At 43.6% G+C, this 20,182-nt stretch overlaps 3 protein-coding genes across 5 annotated transcripts; 1 reads left to right on the top strand and 2 right to left on the bottom strand.

The window, feature by feature from the left end:
* Window positions 1–539: 539 nt before the first annotated feature.
* LOC108935896 (uncharacterized) lies at window positions 540–5,230 on the bottom strand. Its single transcript, XM_018754869.2, has 6 exons — window positions 3,410–5,230; window positions 3,109–3,218; window positions 2,267–2,651; window positions 1,744–1,906; window positions 1,470–1,654; window positions 540–1,018 (listed from the first exon to the last, which is right to left on the bottom strand). Exons 1-6 carry the CDS (start codon window positions 4,754–4,756, stop codon window positions 833–835), a joined length of 2,376 nt encoding a protein of 791 aa, XP_018610385.2. The 5' UTR covers window positions 4,757–5,230; the 3' UTR covers window positions 540–832.
* Window positions 5,231–7,556: 2,326 nt separating this feature from the next.
* rad9a (RAD9 checkpoint clamp component A) lies at window positions 7,557–11,793 on the top strand. Of its 2 annotated transcripts, none has more exons than XM_018754927.2 (12): window positions 7,557–7,605; window positions 8,195–8,333; window positions 8,596–8,666; window positions 8,911–9,033; window positions 9,261–9,375; window positions 9,544–9,643; window positions 9,918–10,024; window positions 10,105–10,211; window positions 10,333–10,397; window positions 10,650–10,757; window positions 10,930–11,185; window positions 11,362–11,793. In XM_018754927.2, the coding sequence occupies exons 2-12, from the start codon at window positions 8,300–8,302 to the stop codon at window positions 11,482–11,484; spliced, it is 1,209 nt and encodes a 402-aa protein (XP_018610443.1). In that variant the 5' UTR covers window positions 7,557–7,605; window positions 8,195–8,299; the 3' UTR covers window positions 11,485–11,793. The 2 variants fall into 2 exon arrangements, with proteins under 2 accessions (XP_018610443.1, XP_018610442.1); XM_018754926.2 differs by lacking the exon at window positions 7,557–7,605 and adding an exon at window positions 7,620–7,687.
* A 135-nt stretch (window positions 11,794–11,928) lies between these two features.
* Window positions 11,929–20,155, bottom strand: tbc1d10c (TBC1 domain family, member 10C). 2 transcript variants are annotated; one of them, XM_018754879.2, is made up of 10 exons: window positions 19,942–20,155; window positions 19,056–19,194; window positions 17,765–17,861; window positions 16,876–16,983; window positions 16,499–16,605; window positions 16,107–16,221; window positions 15,953–16,018; window positions 15,653–15,842; window positions 15,337–15,494; window positions 11,930–15,206 (listed from the first exon to the last, which is right to left on the bottom strand). In XM_018754879.2, exons 2-10 carry the CDS (start codon window positions 19,190–19,192, stop codon window positions 12,039–12,041), a joined length of 4,146 nt encoding a protein of 1,381 aa, XP_018610395.1. In that variant the 5' UTR covers window positions 19,193–19,194; window positions 19,942–20,155; the 3' UTR covers window positions 11,930–12,038. The 2 variants fall into 2 exon arrangements, with proteins under 2 accessions (XP_018610394.1, XP_018610395.1); XM_018754878.2 differs by lacking the exon at window positions 19,942–20,155 and having other exon boundaries at window positions 11,929–15,206; window positions 19,056–19,235.
* Window positions 20,156–20,182: the final 27 nt, after the last annotated feature.

A 20,182-nucleotide genomic window follows, 5' to 3' on the forward strand; every position in this document is an offset into this window, starting at 1 on the left:
ATATTGCAAAATATAAATATGCGCAAATGTTAGGAAACTGACTTTGATACAGTATAGTTCAGCAACAAAGCTCTTCTGGGAATGTTTAAGTGAATTGTTGATTAAATCATTTTGATTAGTCTTGTCTAAATAAATGGTCTGAATTCTGATTGACAAGAACTATAGGCTCAAGGATGGGTTGTAAGTGCTGTGACGATTAAAATAATTATTGCCCCCAGTGACTTTTAATCTCAGAAGTAATACTACCTTACAGTCTGAAGTAGTATTTTAAATATACATTGCAATTTAAAACTCCCCGCAGAAGTATGGTGTATTATTAGCCATCATTAACCATTATTCATATTTTCATGTATCAAAGATTTTTATATCTCCAAAGCAGCGACCATCACGGAGTAGCCAAAAGAGCATTTCACAAAAGGCAAAGAGTAACATCTGAACTTGTTTTTTTTTTTCAGTAGGTATTTTTCGATGAGCTTAAGAGAAAATATCCAGCTGCACAAAAACCTTCAGTCTTTATTACTTAAATATATTTCCACAGACAAACCAAGTGTCGGTATGCTGTGATCCTTTGTACCTTTTTCACTATTATCATTAAATCTCAAGCCCTTCAACACTTAAACAGGAAGAGTAACACTGGCCATGACTAAGGAGTAAAGATGTGTATTTCTGTTTCTACACTGACCACTCAGTATTCATGGAAACTACAGGGTCAACATGAGCAATAGTGTAAGAACACAGTATTTCTGAAGTATTTCTGTCTGAAAGCCTTTCCATGTACTGGCTTTTTGGAAGGAGTTCCCATTGCTGCTCTTCCACTCCACCGGGAAAGGATTCAGTGCCTTGGCTTCCTCTCTCCCCTCTTCTTCTTCAGAGCCAAGATCCATTGGGGGAGGGATGACTCTGAGCCCATCTCATCTTCAATGTCAAAGTCATAGGATGGGCCACATGGTATGGCAGTGACCAACTCCTCTGCAAACCAGACATGGCGGGTGTCCTGAGGGAGGTCCCTTATCTTCCTCTGAAAGAAAGGGAATGGAATAAGGGAGGGGGTTTGGTTAGGGTTAGGGATTGTTTAATGTTAGGGTTAGGGTCTGGATTGGGGTTAAAGTTAGGGTTTGGGTTAGGAATCATTTAAAGTTAGGGATCATTTAGTGTCAGGGTTAGGGTCTGGTTTAGGGTTCGGGTCTGGTTTGGGGTTAGGGTTAGGAATCGTTTAGGGTTAGGGACCATTTACTGTTAGAGTTAGGGTCTGGATTGGGGTTAAGGCTAGGGTTCGGGTTAGGAATCGTTTAGAGTTAGGGATCATTTAGTGTCAGGGTTGGGGTCTGGATTGGGTTTAGGGTTAGGAATCGTTTAGGTTTAGGGACCATTTAGTGTTAGGGTTAGGGTCTGGATTGAGGTTAAGGTTAGGGTTAGAGTTAGGAGGGGATCATTGCAGGACTGGGGTGTTTCCTCAATGACGTCCTCACCTTTTTGATGACCGTTTCAAAAGAATCTGCATTTGGAGAGTCAAACGGGTGCCGGGAGGAAGGCAGAAGACAGGATAGTGATCGATGAGGGTCCCGCAGGGGATACAGCGGTATTATTTCAACATCTGCCTCCCTTTTTTCATCACTCGTCTGTGCTTCAGGAAGAAGCTGCTCACTTCCTGGACCTGTCAGCAAGAGAGGCACACTTCCTGTCATGTATTCTGTTTGAAAAGGCACTACTACAAACAGACTATATTTCTGAATGTTATTTTACCTGCAGGGTCTCGAAACCTCCAGGATCTCTCCTTTCCTTCCAGAAGCTCTTCCAGCTCCCGCTTCCTCTGGTCCCAGATGCTTCGTGCTGGCATGCGGCGCTCCCTCTTGCGACTCACACGGATCCGGCTCAAAAGACCAGAGTTGTCCAGAACATCTACCGGCTGTCGGAGGAAAACGTGGAGGGCAAGAACAGAAATGTTCAGCTGAACATGTGTGATGACAAGTGTCTCTTGGTGTCACAAAGCAGCTGGTATTGTAGTGCTTAGAACTGCTGCCTATGGATCGGAATGTTGCAGGTTTGAATCCCACCTCCAGCTGTAGTTCCCTTGAGCAGGGTCCTTACCCTAAATTGCTCCAGCAAAAGTTGCCCAGCTGTATAAATGAGTAAATAATTGTAGCTAGCTGAACAGTATGCATTTCATTGGGGGAAAGGGTCAGTTAAATTAATAAATGTGAACATGTAGAAAGCGATTAGTACCGGAAAACCAAATCCAGTACGCTGCGGCGGTAACGCATGTTACCTTTAAGAAAGAGAAGTCCACTTCTTTTTCTGGTTCCACTGTTGGCACTGTGTCCATCACAAGAGGCATTGCGCTTCTGAACCCACGGGTCTTTGGATCACAGAATACATAACTTTGACAGCCACTCTCCCCAGCATCGCTGCTGTTTTCCTCTTCCATGTGAACTCTTGCCTCCGATGGGATGCTTTGGCATCCTGCCTCCTGTCGTCCACCATTGGTCCACTCTTTCTGAACCCAGATCCCCCTGTCTATTTTTGATAACTGTGAAGTCCCAGTGGGCATGGGACCTTCTTTCTGCGACAAGAAGTGTGACCACTCCTCTCCAGTGAGAATTTCCTCCACCAAGTTTATGGGGCTTAAGTTGAATTGAAAGTCACTGAACGTCCTGGAGAATTGCAGATAAAAATACAAATTCACCGATCTTGTGACAGCAGGAATAAGAGGCACGTTCCCACATGCTCTACATAGCCATACCAGCACACCACAAGAATGCTCTGCCAAATATGTCACCGGTAAATGTGTAATTCAGGCTGAATTTTACTATTTTGGGAAGCTTCATACAAGTTGGTGGTTTTCTGCCTGTCGTTTCTCTGGTCGCAAGAAATGGACAGAATTAGTGTCCAGACTGAAAGTCCACGTAATGTATGTCATCGTGTCCATGTGATGCAGTGACAATGATATGACAAGTACTCTAGGAATCCAGTCTACATTCCTCTCTGAGACAGAACTTGTGAGAGCAAAATTCTTGGAAGGCAGAAAAATGACTACATCACTCAGCAAAACAATGGCATGTGGGCTTATTACAGTAAGGATGATATGAAAACAGAGCTGGATTGCTATACCTCACATGTCTCCCAGGGTACCTCCCCAACTGTGACTGGCAAGATGTATCCTCTTCCTCACCAGGAGTGTTTTTTACCAGGACCTCTGTAACTTGCTGTTGGTCTGCATCCTGCAGAGGAAAAAGACTGTCAGATTGTTTGATTTGTGTTATTTTACATATCTGGGTTTCCATAATACATGTATATTATAGACAAAGATACATTGTACAGAGTACATATAAAAAGCACAAAGGATGTATATTGTGCAAATGTTAATGACATATTGGAGGCAGGATCTCAATGACTTTGTCAAGCTCACAACCTGTGCTTTTGTCTTCTCCACTGCTTCTTTGCCTTCCTGTGTCTCTCTCACACCATAGCCCATGGCTCCAACACCACCCCTTTCTCCTTTCTTCATACTGTCTTGTTTTGATCGCCACCTCTCTCTTATTCTCTGGCTCCAGTGCTTTGTTTTCTTGTCGATCCAATTCCTCTTCTTCTTGGCAGCTCTTGGTGGCGTATTCTCTGCTTCTCTAAGGAGTGAAACGTGCTTGTTCATCCCAGCTGCTTGCTCCGGAATTTCAGTCGTGCTTCCAAAGCTAACATTCCCACCTAACCAGCCTTGACTGAGATCGTTGCATGGTCCAGAAGAAGAGGCCACATTGTTTTGTAATAAGTTGCCATGTGAAGCTGTGTAATTACTCAGAAATTTGAAAGGTGAGGCATCATATGTAAGGCATTCTCTTCTATCTGGGTGCTGTGAAGAGATTGACATTTCACCTGGCACCATGAAGGAAACTTCAGCGGTAGAAATGTTACCCTCTGGAATTTTGGCTAGGGTGGAGCTGTTGACATTATGATGTTTTAAAATATTAATCTCCTGGAAGCCAAGTCCATGTGTCAAGCCTCGTGTAGGAATTAGATCATCTCGTCCCATTTGTCCCATGTGCTCTGTCCTGGTAGGAGTTCCTGCAGCTCTCCAGTGGTAAAGTTTCAAATGTGGAACCAAGCTGCCGTTCTCCCCCTTGGCAGTGTCACAAAATGCAGCAAAATTTAACTCGCTGTGTGGTTTCACTTCACCAATGTCTGCCGGGACAATAGGCATGGGGTCCATAATGTCCCGGTGGCCTCCAAGCTCGGTGCAGAAAGATTTCATGTCATTGTTTGGGTATTTACCTGCTGTGTCCAGAGTGGGTACATTCTTGCATGCCAAAGTCAGGTTTTTTTCAGGTTCCTGTCTGGGAGAGACAGAGAGTGTGTCCACAGCACCTGTAGTTGGTAGCAGCTGCTTCCTTCTCCATCTGGAATCAGTGTTAGGAGAGCCTAGGCCACCATTAACAGGTGTAGAAGCTCTGAAACCATTTGAAGTGGAACCTGTAGGACCCCATGCTGAAACCTGATTATCAACATCAGAATGCCTATCTGAACCAACGCTACAAACCCATTGCTTGGTGTGATCCTCATGTTCTGTAGCACCATCAGTGCTAGATACACATTGCTCCACTCTGTTATTTTGACCCAGTGTCACAACAAGGCCAGATACCCCATCATTCTGGCTCTCTGAAGGTGTTTGCTGGCATCGCTTAACTTCTGAGGAGTTGATCTTCAGCCTCTCCAGCATAGACAGCAAGACAGACTCTGTGTCTGTGGCACAGTTTTGTTGAGACATTCAGAAGAATTATTTGGTATTTACCATAGCAGAGGAACTTGATTCGTCCTTCTCAGTCTGATGTTCCTTCTTGCTGTGATTTTATATATTGCAGTGTCCACTGAGTCTCACGGTGTGTCAACGGTTGTATCCTCTAAGCACAGTGTGATCTCCTGTGGTGTCCAGACGTGTCTTGTGTCCACAATCCTCTGTAAAAACAGAATTTTTCTCTCTATCTTTTTCCTCTGTTCTCCTTTTCATTGCTCCTTCTACATGTCCTCCTAATGCTCTTCTTATATATCATGTCTTCAAACCCTCTGAAAATGACAGGTTCTTTATTTATTCTCTTTCTCCTTCATCCCATCTGTCTCATGTGGTACAAAGGCTATGAATGTCCTCATCTTTTCTCTTGGATTGTGTTGTCCTACACCGTCAAAGCTCTAGTATCCATTTATTTCTCAGGGTCTGCTGTACAAGAGTTCCAGCCTCATTCGCTGCCTGTGTGGCTTTTAAAGTGGAATGAGAACATGGAAGCAGACAAGTTTTTTAGGTGTGAAGAGGAACCTGAAGAACTAGACAAACGAGTGGGATGGTCCAACAGGTTTATTTCTCCTGCTTTCACACAGCTGTTCGCACCAGGCAGCTTCTGCTGCCCCACCCTCTTTATAACTGTGGTTTTATAATGTGTGTGTTTGTGTGTATGTGAGAAAGTGAAACTCAGAAGTGTTAGGTGAACAGAAAAAGGGCAACTCTTTCTCAAAATAGGGTAAATGTAATGTTAATTTTAGTGCAGAGGCATATGAATAAACCTGCACTTTGCAGCAGAATGTCTCAGTATGAAAAACAGGAACTCTCCTCAGGAGAGAGCAACAAGCTCTCTCAATGATTTTTTCAACAAGTAAAGAAAGAACATAGATTATCATGTAGGCATCAAACGTAGAAAAGAAGGGATAAGGAGTTTTGGAACGTTAAGGTAAGATATTACTAGCACTCAATGCTATTTACAAGACTTGATCGACCGCTACACCCCAGCCAGACCCCTTGCTCGTCTACTTCTGATCGCTTGGTGGTCCCGCACACGAAAAGTAAAGTGTGGAGGTTCTCAGTTCTGGCTCCTTTGTGGTGGAATGACCTTCCCCTCTCACTCAGAACTGCGGAAAATCTGTCTACGTTCAAGAAGGGTCTGAGAACTCACCTTTTCTGGACCCATTTCACCCAAGATCTCTCCAGCTCATGTATGGTGTAAATGTTCATTCACCGTAACTTCATGATCTTCCCCAGATAGGCCTTTACACAGCTGCTACTCCTGTATTGTATGTGACTGTTTGTTTGTGTACCTTATTCTTAAAATCTATCCTGTGTTTCATGCACCTACTCCAGCGATGAACATCGGTGCATAAAGTGGAAAAAAACAAACTAGATTTGCTTAAGAATCACATGTCTGCAGCCATGACTTTCTCTTAATGTAATGCACAAATTGTATTTTCTATGAGATGTACGTCACTTTGGAGAAAAGCGTCTGCTAAATGAATAAATGTAAATGTAATATGAATCTATATTAATCTGTCTACGAATGTTGTAATGATACTAGACTGAGGTTTAGCAGAAGCATTCACCTTTGTTTAAAAGTGGACAAAAAATCTTTTCTGCTTATTAACTACCAATGCAGATAAACCAGAGTGAAAAAACAGAGTTTATGGCAGTTGGGCCTGCAGGTGCTAGCAAAGCAGAGCACAGAATTGTAGGGAGTTTTCTGTGGATACCCTGGTCTCCAACACCAAAGTCAGTAATAATGAAGGTACCCCCAGTGGGCTAAAGCCTCTCCAACCCCTTTATGCAGAGCCATAAAAAGGCAGCTTCCCCACCGGCAAAACTGCCAGGTACCGGCTGCTTTCACACCTCTATAACCGCTCTTGACTCTCAGCAGGTGCTGTCGACTCACGTAGGGCCTTTCGCAACAACTAGCTAGGAAGAGCAGAGCACAAAGTGTAGAAAACAGGGCAGTGGAAAATGTAACAAAAATTCTAAACCTTAACATGTTTTCTTCTAAGATCTTAACGCCAGTAATACTGGAATTGAAGATACTAATCAGCATTGAACTGGTGTCACATCCAAAGTGCTTGTACAGCACTCTGTGCTGCGGGGATTGGCTTTGGACCAGCAAGAGCCACCACCACATCGTCTGAACCGCCTGTCCCATACAGGGTCACGGGGAGCCGGAGCCTAACCCGGCAACACAGGGCGTAGGGTTGGAGGGGGAGGGGACACACCCAGGATGGGATGCCAGTCCATCACAAGGCACCCCAAGTGGGACTGGAACCCCAAACCCACCGGAGAGCAGGACCCGGTTCAACCCACTGCGCCACTGCACTCCCCCCCCCAGCAAGAGCCTACACATCAAAATGAGTCATGGAGAATGAATGAATGAATGAATGAATGAATGAATGAACTGCTTATAATCACTCGAATGATTTTTTCTTCAAAAGTTTCTTAAGATAAAAAACATTTTGATGCAGAATTTCTTGCAGCGTGTTTGACAAAACAGGGTATGTTCACGGTTTTTATTTAGCATATTAATAAAAGCGTAAGGTCCGTCACGTTGTGCATAAACACAGACTATCCATTGTGATACAACGAAACGGCGATCATTCTGCACCAACGTGTTCATCGATTTAAAGACTTCTTTCGTTTCGTAGTACAGCGCTAATATGAACTCCAGGACAGTAGATGGCAGCAGCGCTCCATGCAGCGAATTTGCACACTCATAGAGTGGCTGGCGAAGAAGAAGAAGAGCCAATGGGAGGCTCCCATATTCCAGCCAATGGCGTGTGGCGTAAGACGCGCCTTCTGGTTTCAACGGAAGTGAAATTGTAAGTTTATTGTTATGGCGATTTGTGACACATGCTTGTCACTCTTATTTTAGTTGTGACACTGTCCGGAATCCTTGTGCAGGTGCTTTTGCTGTTGCAGTGATCCAACCAGCTAAATGTTAGATTTGTGAAGCGGTGTTTTTGTAACATTATATTTCATTATTTGTGAGTTCAGTGCAAATTTAGGTTAACATCTGCAGTGTGGTAGCTAAAGATTATTATTCTTGATCTCAGAGCTAAGTGACATACTTTTAAATTTAGTCCTGGTTTAGCATTGGCGGTGTAATATATAAGTATTGTAATATGGAGTATGACAGAGACTGATGTGATGATACTAGTTTGTCCCCTTGCGATGGCAGTGCTGATCATGATGTTTTGTTTTATCTAAAAATCATGTTGCCCACGATAGTTTTACTTTCCTCCAAGTTCTAATACTTCTGTCAATCATTTCTGATAATCCTATATATTGAACCCACTTCCAGGAGTTCTATTACATAACTGGGAAAATTTCTCTGACTGAATTGAACATTGTTTACAGTTGAGAGAGAGATTATTGATTTTTACTTTTTTTTTTGCTGTTCCTGAATAGGTGGTTTTTCAGGCTGACACTATGACATCCACCAACATTTAGATACACAGCCACGCATGCTTGTGACTGCTCATCCCATCCTGCGGACACCTAGTCCCCCAAACAATGGACTGCGTTGTGACAGGAAGCAATGTAAAAGGTAATTCAGTTTTACTCCCTGTCTTAGATCTTTACCAAAAGGTGTCATTACATTTGGTATTTGAAGAAACAGTGACAGATGTATGACCATGTGGCAAATGTTACAAAAATGCAGGTGATAAAGACATACTTCTTGGGGAAAGAGGTTGGTTTAGATCACTTTTTATTGTTACTGTATACATATATACTGTTCGCTTCTTAATCGTCATCTGAGTTGATGTATTTTGGATTGTTGTGACGAATTCTGTATGTCTCCATCCCAGTGCTGGCAAAAGCTGTCCACTCGCTGTCCCGCCTGGGGGACGAGCTGTACCTGGAGCCACAGGAGAATGGGGTAAGAAGCGATGCTTCCACTTTTTATCTTGTTTCTCTCGCAGAAACTCCCCTTCCCCCACTCAGGTTACAGTACGTGTTGTTGTGGAAGATTCTATTTTTCTCAAATCTGTAATATGGTTGAAGCTGAAAGCTGAGTAACAGCACCCTAGTTTTCCCTCACCTCCCTGGTTTGTCACTTGTCATAACCATGGCATCGCTTTAGACAAGTGTTGTGTGAAAAGCATGCCTTTTTGTCCTTCCAGCTGGCCCTACGCACGGTGAACTCATCACGCTCAGCGTACGCCTGCTTCCTGTTCTCTCCGCTCTTCTTCCAGAAGTATTGCTTTCCTCAGAACTCAGTTCTTCGCTGCAAGATAGTCGCCAAGGTGTGTCCCGTACTGACAGGTCTACCTCCATCTTTTACTTTTGTTATCTGTCCCTCAGTCCCTCGCTGCTTTTGCAGATTTCACTCTGACATGTGTATAAAATGTGTTTTTAATCTTGGTTCACCCTGGAAATCCTGCAGACATTGGTCCAGGCTCAGTTCACCACTACATCAACAACTGCAAGATCAGTATTATCAGAAAGTTTAAAAGTAGTCTTTGCCTTTCAGTCTGTGCAGGCTGTATTCAAGTCCCTCTCCTCTCTGGAGAAAACGGTGGAGAAGTGCCGCATTGAACTCAACAGCGAGAAGAGTCGTTTGACCTTTACTCTACACTGCAAACATGGTGACGCATTTACTTTCATGTTCACCCTTCCCCTGTTTTCAGGGCTCAGCTGCTTTTTTGATCTACAAGCCCTGCTTTGTGTAACGTCTTTTGGACACTGTCTCCCCTTAAGCTCTCCTCCTTGTTACATGTGAGACTCTGTGTCTGCGTTTGTCCTCTGACCTATAGGCTTGCTGAAGACGCACAACCTGTCCTTCCAGGACAGCGAAAGCCTGCAGGCTGTCTTCGATAAGGACAGCTGTACCAACGTACTTACAGCTCAGCCCAAGTATGTACACTTTCGCCTCTATTTTTTTCCCCTTCTGTTCTTGCCATGTTGCATGGGTGAGGATTTCATTCAACACAACTTCTCATTCTTTACTGGAACAAATCAGCTTAAGTATTTTGCTTAATGGTTCTGCTGCTAAACTCTTATTGGGAATCAAAGCAGCAATTCCATATCCTTAACCACTTTGCAGTCCGCAGTCCACATTCACTTCAAGGGTGAGAAGTGGACTGTTATCAACCACCATGTTAAAGGTTTCCTCCTCCTGCTCATTCAGGTTGCTGGTGGACACTGTGCTGCATTTTCCTCCCTCCTTGGAAGAAGTGACCATGTCAGTGAATAATGAAAGAGTGTTGTTCAGAAACCATGTGGAGGAAGACACAGGTTTGTATCATAACCGGTGCTGAAAGTTTCTCCTGTCTCTGTATGTAAAATGAATATGCTCTACATACTGTGTTTCTCAGAGCTGTCCAAGGCCATGATGACCGAGCTTTGTCTCAGTGCAGTGGAGTTTGACCAGTTCACTGTGGACACACAAACAGAAATCACATTCTGTCTTAAGGAGCTAAGGGTGAGAGTCTTGGGAATGGACAGGGAGTTGGGATCAATGGACGATGTGTTTTAGTAATGTGGGCGAGTGCTGTCCGAAGAGACAGCGAATACTAAATTATTACGTAATGTTTCTCTCTCAGGGCCTGTTGGTTTTTGCAGAGTCTTCCAGTCTCCCTGTCTCAGTGTACTTTGATGAGCCTGGCAGGTACTGTCCTAGTGCAGATTGTCCTCCTCCCAGTGTTCGTGTTCGTTTACCTGCCTATCCCCTGTAAACCACAACCATTTTTTTATATTTCTTCTTCATAGATCCTTTTTTCCAAGCCTACGTTTAGATCCAAGGGTGCACTGTGTTCTTCCTTAATTAAGTTACAAACTGTGTTTGAATAATTAACAAGCACATTAAAATAACAATTTATAGTTATGTTTTATGTATATTTTTCTTTTCTCTGTTGATCAGGCCTGTGGTGTTCAGTCTGACAGACAGTGTCTTGGAGGTGAACTTTGTTTTGGCCACTCTGTCTGAAGAGTTTCACCCACATAACTGCAGCAACAGCAACACAAACCGGTAAGTCATGGCCACAATAAAACAAAACACTGTTTCAATTACTGGAAGAAAACTCAAACCAACACTAACTGAAAAGAAGAAATAAGTGTGGTTGTGTCTGAGTACTGCAGTACAACTTTGTAGCTGCACAGCATTAACAGGAGCTCTGTACATCTGTGCATGTTGTTTCCAGACTCCCAGCCCCACCTGCTCCTGACGACTTCATGAACGATGACATGGACTCGTACATCATTGCCATGGAGACTAGTGAGGTTGCTGGAGACTCCAGTTGTCCACTTCCCCCCCAGGATCCTTTGATTCCCCAACAGTCCAAATCTAATGAAGAGCAGCACAAATTTAGGGTTGAAAGTGAGAGTGAGGATGAAGATGAGCAGCAGGAGGAAGAGCAGGAGACAGTGGAGGAGAATGGCAGACCTCCCAACAAAAAGGTAAATGTCACTCAGTAGAGAAACCTTAGTCCTGCAAAAAACATGGCCCAGTCCTCTGCTTTCCTGAGAGTGCAATGATTCGTAAGCGCGAATTCCACAGTGACAAGTACGTACAGGCTGTACAAATGACTGTTTCATTAATATCTCACTGCCCACCCTTCTTTCTCTTCCATCAGTTCCGCTCCCTCTTTTTTGGGTCAGTGCTGCCATCATCCTCCCAGATGTCCAATAAAACTGTCCGGAGCCAGAAGATCCTGGCCAGTGACAGCGAAGATGAAACAGCACTTGACTCACCATAAAGTCAGTCGGCCCACAATGATTCAGGATCAGCAAGAAAAGGAAAATGACTGGTGAAGGATGTTTTCTCTTTTCTGGTGGACACACTGCTGCATGAGAGAGTAAATCCAGCAGTTTACCCTGACTTCAATGCAAAAGTAATACTGCTGCCAATTCAGAGACCAACCCAAAGGGACAGATTGATCATGTGGGCACGTTTGTAATGATTTCTTTTGTATCACAAAGGCCAGAAGTTATTACTGTAAAGATGACTGTAATGATCTGTGGAAATAATGGAAAGAAATAAAACACCCACACTTCTTTTTGAAACATATTCTAGTTATTGGACAAATTCAAAATAATATTGTTTTCCAGACATATTTGTTTTATTTACATTTTGTACAGACCATAAATGTTGGGTTACATTTTTGTCAGTTTTTTTTTTTTTTAAATATCACATTTTTATATAAAACAACTTTGTTCACCTCATCTTCTCAGATATTTTATAATTATTGTATAAAATCATGAAGTCCCATTTCTATCTACAGTTTTTTCCTTCTCTATGTCCCTCCATCACTTAGAAGTAAGTGTCAAAATATGGAGCAGAGTTTCTCTTGGAAACCGGAATAGAAGAGCTGCTGTTCCTTTGAGGAGGAATGACACTTTCAGCCTTGCTGCTGCTCTGCACTTGGAAACTCTTTCCCCTTGTTTGTGGTTTCCTTCTCTCCTTGCTTCTTTCCTTCTCAAGTTCCTTCTCTTTTTTCTTACGTGCTTTCTCTTCTTCTTTCTGTCTCCTTTCCTGCTCTCTCCTCCTCTTCCTCCTCTCTTTGGCGTTCAGGGCTTCCTCTGGTTCCTCCACCACCTCACTGAAGTCCTGGATCACTATGGTTGGCACAGTCATTTTGGTCTTGCTCTTTGCTCCCCCATCGCTATCCTTGGCGTGGTCGCCTCGGAGCCTGCGGAAGAGGCCGAAGCGTTTTGGGGAATCTGTGTGCTCACTTTGAGATGTTTTGCGATGTCTGTCCGTGTCCTGGAAGACTTCAGGACAGGGAGAAGGCTGAGAGCCCTCAGAGTGTGGCTCTTTGAAGGTGTCCTCCGAAAGCCTCCTGGGATGGGAAGTCCTGGAGCTGGACGTCTTACGGAGTTTATATTCTGCAATGCCTCCTGACTTCCCTTTTTCAGCAGACATCTTGAGGGACTTGCTCTTATCGTCCGTTGTTAAAGGAGGCTCGGTCAGTGTGGAGGAAATGGGTTCATCCTTCTGGGTTTCATCCTCTTTTTGTGAGGTACATTCTCTAGGTGGAACTGTGCTACTGGGTTCTTTATGATAGGTATCCTGCACATCAGAGATGGAACATCTGATATCCTTTGTATCTCCCTCTCGTTTTGTGTTCTCCTTCTGCCCCTCTACATCTTCTGTGGTTTCACTGGACTGAGCAGAGTAACATGGCTGTGGTGTTTCTGTGACATTCTCATTTATTTGAGTTTCAGCTCTCAGTTCCACAGTCGATCCCTGGTTGTTGAAGGATTGCGCTTGGTTTTTACTTGCAGTGGCAACAGTTTCGTTGGGCTTTACAGATTCCAGTTCCTGTGCTTCGTTTTGGTTTATAGGACAGGATTGCTGCAATTCTATGCTGTTGCTCTCATTACAGGGAATTGGATCTGTTGCTTCAACCTCTCTGAGATCTGTATGCTCTGTAGGTTCCAATATCGCATCATTCTGATCTGCGGGCTCTTGGGCTTCTTTCATGTTGTCATCATCAGACATTTGAAATTGCTTGCATTCTTCGTGTCCGAGTGTAGACGCTGTTGCTGCAGGTAAACTCTCTGGAGGTTCAGTCTCATGAGTCTCATCTGTCACTGCTGACTGAAACACCGGGTTTTGTTCTTCCTTGCTGGTTACAGTGGTCTCACCCTCTGATGCTTCACTTGGGGTGTGACCCTGAGTTTGTAAGCAGAGGTCTGACACCTGCAGGATTTTTGTAGTATCCTCAAGTGTTGGTGATTCACCAGCAACCAGATTTTCACTTAAACTTTTTTCTATACAAGAATCGCATGTTATGAGGCTCTCTTGTACACTCTGGTTGTTGACAGAGTCTATGTCAAAAGCCTCAGTCTTGGTGGAGTCATTGGAATGCTCCTGCTGCCCTGGAGGACAACTTGAGGATGAAGACTCCTCTGATGAAGACTCCCCTTTGTCCTCAAGCTCTGAATTGTCTGACGGTTCATCCATATCAGCTCCACTGGAAACAGGATTCGTTTGTTCAGAAGACTCCCCTTTGTCCTCAAGCTCTGAATTGTCTGACGGTTCATCCATATCAGCTCCACTGGAAACAGGATTCATTTGTTCAACGTTTTCTGACAATTCACCCAGGACTGACTGGGTTTTCCTTGAAACTTCAGTTTCGCCTGATATGGGGAAAGACACTCCGGATTCCTGGATTTCTTTGGAAACCGGACAAAGGGTTATTGAGATTTCCACACTGCCAACAGGTTGTTTTGTGGTGTTTTCATCTGGTGACAGTTCACCGGCTTCGTCAGACGCCTCTGCGATCTCCTTGTTAAACTGCTCAAGGGTGCAGCTACAATCCTGCACCAGCTGTTCTTTGCTTTCTTCCAGCATTTTATTTTGGTTTGGATCTGGACCTTTGAGATTTTCACTTTGTTCATTTGTGGTACTTTGTGTACAAATGTCTGTCACTGTGTTGCATTCCTCTGTTGCTATGTCTTGTTTTTCTTCATGCAGATTGGACTCTTGTGTTCCGGTCACAGTCACTTCATTCAGCTCCTCAGCAATTGCACATTGCTCCTGAGAGGTGCTCTTTTGCACTGAGGTTTCTGTGGTTTGCTGTGGTATTTCTGACTGACAGTGTTCGATAGGAGACGTACTGCTTGTTAGAACAGTCTCACTATGGTTATTGTTGCACCGGAGCCCTGTTAGTATACCATGTTCCTCTGAAGGGGAACAGTTTGTTGTCTCACTGAACTCAGGGCCTGTCTCCAGAGAGCCAAGTTGCTCTGCATCTTCTTTTATTTCAACATCTTGTATTGTTTTGTCTAAGGTTGGAGTCTGCAGTGCCAGCTGACTTGGTTTGTCCTGAGTCTGTTCTCTAAGATCATTGTCCTCTGTGCTCATTGCACTGTCACCTGGTAGAGCGTGAGAAGAGTTTGCAGCACAGCTGTGTGGTTTGGTGTTTTCACTGGGTGAACCTGCATTAATAATGTTCATGTTAAGTTCATCCCCTGCTACATTCTGATTTAGTTCAGCCCCTTCTATGCTATGCACTGATGGCTTTCTTTGTTCAACTAGGCTTTTGTTCTCATCTGCGGAAACATTTTGTGCCTTGTTATCTTCATCGTTGCTCAAATGTCCTTCCTTGTTGCTTTCTGTATATGTCACTACTTCTGGCTCCTCCGCTAGCACTTTATTCTCTCTGTCTTCCTCTCGCCAATCATTTCCCTCCTTTTCAGTCATCTCTGCTCTGCTGCTCCTCCTCAACTTCCGGAGGAAAGAAGGAGAGAGTGAGGATGGAGACCGGTTCAGAGGTACTGTGAGGTTCCCTTTCTCTCGTTCCTTTCTCTGTAACTCCTCATCCCTCTCCTTTCCTTTGATCCAGGCTGCTCTGTATCCATGGCAGCGCCCCCAAGGGTTAAAAGTTGAAGATGGACGTTCTTTCTTCCACTTCTCCATCTCCTTTTCAGTCTCTCTCTCCAAATCTTTGTCTGACAGAGATACTGAGCACACCTAGGATGTGAGAACATAAGTTACAAGTGTTCTATCAGCCGGTGCCCTTACCTCGATCGGCAGCCAACCTGTGCTAGAATCGGTATCAATATTTCAAAGAGCAGGAGTGAAGCAGACATTGGTGTCTCACCTCCTCGATGAAGGCGTCGTCCTCCTGTGAGATCCAGTCCTTGATACTCCTCAGCCGCTCTAGCGTCTCCATCTGCCCCTCGCACTCATCTCTCTGCTCCTGCCGCCCCAGACTCCTGCGAACCAGAACCACTGCCACCTGGAAGAGAACCCGCACACCTGCCAAACAAAGAGCCAATGGAAATGAGGGAGCGGGCAACCCAGACCTGTGCAGATGTTCAAACAAGAGGTTTACTGTCGGAAATCAGGTGTCAAACATGGTAGCAAATTAAATGGCTGTAAACTATTTGTAGGTTTGAGGGGAGAGGCACACTGACCATAGCAGAAAAAGAGGTCCCAGACCCTGAGCAGAGTATTAAAGGGCAGATGTCTGGTGTAGAGACACATGAGCCAATCTGTGGCAAACATGAGTGGCTCCACCCCATGTTTCTTCAGGTGTTTGGAAGCGGGAGGACATGCCTTACGAAGCACCCTGTTGAGTATGCCTGCATCGAAGAGCACTCCCTCCTGCAGGCGGAGAAATTGTCATAAACAAAATCAGGAGTGGTAGACTACGGTTACGATACTGGCCGACGAAAGATAGATGACTACAGCAGCCAGGGGTACCGAGATCTCACCAGCAGTGGACTGTAGTACCCAGGAAGATACTGCTCGCTGATCTGCACCAGACACCAGAACGCCTCCTGGTGTATGAGGTGAGAGAAAATGTGAAAAGGAACAGCAAGAGGAGAACTGACTGGTGGATTTCAAACACAAGGTACAGAGCCCCACCTCTGCTGGCATGATCATCAAAAGCACCGCAGCCACGGGTCCTTGGGCCTGACAGTAGCCCTCATCTGGCCTGAACTGAGTATATGCCTTCAGGACCCGAAAGAGTCCTCTTTGCCTGTTTAAAGAAAAATTCTGTAAAGATATAGTCAAGTAATAACAGACCTAAGGTATTTTTGTTGTACACTGCATCTGAAAAGGGAGGCGAGTGAATTCAGCTTAATGCACTTACGGAAAGGAATGTGGGGGGGTGAGATAACTGCCAGCTTTTATGTTTTATTTTGGGAAAAATAAAAGTGACAATGAGAGGTAATTTTTCTGCTAGGAGTTGTGCAACAATGTATTATAGACTTAAGGAATGTTTTCACTATATTCAAAAAAGGACATGTCAGTACCCATGACCATCCTTGGAGAGGAACATCTCATGGAAGGGGAACTGTCTGTCAATGTCTCTCTCAATCACGTCAACCCAGCTCTGCAGAGCTGGTGCTTTGTCCAGTTTCTGTGTATGGAAAGAGAGCAAAAACACAGTATAAATTGTACCAGAGTTCCATGTCCTGTGCTTCTTTTTAATCCTCTTCTAAGCAGGGATGGTAGGAGAATTTAAACAGATTAATCTGAAAATAAGGACTGTTGAAGTACATGAGGTGACTGGAGGCAAAACACTTTTCTGCCAGCTGGAGTTCCTCTTTCTTTGATTATATAGCCACCAAAATGGACATTGAGTTCCTATAACAAACAGATGTGTACTGGTGTAGAATGATGCTGTTACCTCATACAGTGCTTCATTTTGGTTCTTTCTCTCTGTAGCACGACAAAGGAGCGGCCAGCACCGGGCCCTGAGGGATGCTGGGATGCCTTTCCTACATTGATCTTTCACCTGGGACAAAGAGGTAGGAGAGAGATTTTAGTGTTTTAAATTTTTTTTGTTATTCATTTTATCATAAGTCAATTAGTCTGACTGATTAAGAACAAATTTTTATTTATAGAATCATCCTGGAGACAGGAATTTTGGTTGTAAAACACTGTATTCTATATCTTTACAAGTCTCAGGAGAATTCTGTCTGAAAAGGTGTTTATTTTCGTTCCGTCTCTGCTAAAGGAACTATATTATTATTGGTTTTTCCATTAAAAAAAAAATCACCCTTCGGTATGTCTACAAAATGTAAATGCTGCAGTACTTCACTGTAGAACTTACACAAGTCACTAGTGCTGGATTTTTCAAGATTGTTTTTCTAATATCAACTTTCACAGAACATTCCTTGTTGACACACGTCCTATATTTAGACATTTATGCTGCAAGGTTCCCACAGACCCTTGAAATGTCTCATCCTCTTTTCCAGTTCCTGTTCCATGGCACCGTTGAACGGTACTTTGTAGCCTAGATCACGACTAGACTGGTGAAAACTACCAAGTCTTTTGAGCCACAGACCAGACAAGAAAACCCTAAAATGCTTTAAAAAGTGTGTGTGTGTGTGTGTGTGTGTGTGAGAGAGAGAGAGAGAGAGAGAGAGAGAGAGAGAGAGAGAGAGAAGAAAAACCACAGTGATATGGGATGGTTTTAATAATGCATGTTGTGTTTGATACAGTGTACAGCAGGTGGAGCGGAACTGGTCAGTGGAGTGGTGGCAGCACACATTGTGTTTTCAAAACGCACACACCTTGTTGGTCTTTTTCGTCAGGAATCGATCCCATTGACTCATGATGTTCAGCCATTTTGTTTCCCTTTGCCGGACCACTTCAGGGGGAGGACCCTCGCTGGCGTCACAAAAAAAAAACGCAGTACAGTCAATTAAATACTATATAATGAACATTATCAATGAATCATGCTTTGCTTTCACAGTATAGAGGCTCTTTCTGGTCACTAGCAAAATGTTTCACAAAGAATCTCTTCAATACATCGATAATAATAATAAGAGTGACACCTCTGTAAGTGACTTTGTTTGAAATGCCTTAAAGATGTCAAACACTTTCATTTTAAGCTGGTGGGAACTATTTCGCCAGTGTAGAAAAAAATGAGGAAATAAGTTTCAACTGAGCAAAATGCTTCCATTCTGTATAATTCATACAAGTGCATTGGTCTGATACTTAAACTGGCACGGATAGCATTGCTTCAAGAGCCAATTTGTTTAAAGCTGCAGAAATATATTACAATTGTCGTATAAATGGCCATTGCCAGACATCACGGTACTTGTACAACTGGACTTGTTAGCTTAGAATTTCAGCTGTAGATATTAAAAGGAACCTTGTGTTTGGGTGTAGCATTTGCGAATATATAATTATACAAAAGGACTGAAAGCTGTTATAAGCTGCAAGTTTCTTTGGGTGCATGTTTGCAGAGTAAATTAATAGGCACGATGGTAAATTTAATTTAACAACAGAGAAAAGAGTGTTTTGATTTGTAACTACATGCCACAATTCGTGAAATGATTTGGAACCATTTATTATTCTTCGCACTGAAACATCTTGCAGTTACTGAAAAGTTTTTAGGGAGGTACAATAATGGCTCAGCAAGTCATTAAATTAATGGCTGCTACTTGGCCTTACACCCAGATCAAAGATCAGCACAACTGGGGCGGAGGAAGAGAAGGCAAGCATTTCTGAACTACAGTATTCCAGTCTGCAAATGCAAGGTCATTAAAAGACCATTCTAACATTATTGCTCGGACTTTTGTTCACACTTGCATCACTAGACCATCTGAGGTATGTTTTGAAAACTATAGATTTTATTATAGGGAACAAAACGAATAAAGTTACATTGTGTTTAGCTTTATGCCAAAAAACAGGAAACAGGAAAACCACAGAGTGACGGTGAGATCGTTTCTATGACAACATGTCAGGATGTTGAGTTAGAGTAACAGGGATGAACATACACACAGTAACTGACAAGCACTTTCACTTGTATTTAACATTTATTTCTCTCTTTGCATTCTGCTCTTCTGCATTACTGACCCGACAGTGGACCCTGTCCCCAGCAGAAACCCGAAGCGATCAGTCTCTGTTGCTGGGATGCTTATGCTTTGGGAGGACAATGCATCAGAGCCAGAACTTTCTTCACTGTTAAAGTCAGACTGGGTCACTGCATCCATCCCTGCATAAGAAAGAAATGGAGAGTACATGTTATCATAATGGGTCATCAAATATATCTAAGGTAATTTCCTGTCTTTAGTGAATGAGAGACTATTATGCATTGTATATTTCAAAATTAAATGTTAATTTCTGAGCTCACTGAACTTTTCTGTGTTCGCTGTATATGCAACTCAGAAATAGAATTTTGGTATATTTGCAATATTTTGTGTAAACTTTCACATACACACACCGGCTAAGGCTGCTTGTCCCAAGCAGGGTTGCAGCGAACCGGAGCCTAACCCGACAACACAGGGCACGAGGCTGGAGGGGGAGGGGACACACCCAGGAGGGGATGCCAGTCCGTCGCAAGACACCCCAGGACTTGAACCCCAGACCCACCAGAGAGAAGGACCCGGTCAAACCCGCTGCGCCACCACGGCACGTCCCCGTCTGTAAACTTTTTATTTCTTTTAATTGCACGGAAGAATAAGCTAGGATGATTCACACAGTAACATATTTTATAAAGAAACTTTTATAATCTAATGTTATCCATACTTCAACATTTTAGATTGGGGGGAAAAGCCCCGAAAATCAGAATTTATCTTGTAGTAATTTAACCTGTCGTAACTGACAGGTGCTGTCAACATCTGCCACAATCTAGCACCTTCTATCAGTCCATTTCCTGCTTGGGATGAAACGCTTTATAATTTTCGTTGCATCTGAAGACTTATAGAAGCAATAGAGTGAATTGTGTTTTAAAATGAAATACCTCAAAGAGCTGCTTCCTGTGTCAGTGCATCAGCAAGACGCTCGCAGGTGGCCCTAGTCCGCTGAACAGAAGACTGACACACACACACGGTCTTCCGCAAAGGAAAAGGCAGTGGGAGTGTGATTTCTCTACCCATCTGTCTGTGTGCATGTGTTTATTTCTCTTCACTTGAGCACATCTTTATGTTTACACATGGTTGGAGCACCTGTGTGTGTGCAGGAACAGCGTGAGCCACACATTA

The sequence above is a fragment of the Scleropages formosus genome, chromosome 5, assembly GCF_900964775.1.
Source record: "Scleropages formosus chromosome 5, fSclFor1.1, whole genome shotgun sequence".
Lineage (NCBI taxonomy): Eukaryota > Metazoa > Chordata > Actinopteri > Osteoglossiformes > Osteoglossidae > Scleropages > Scleropages formosus.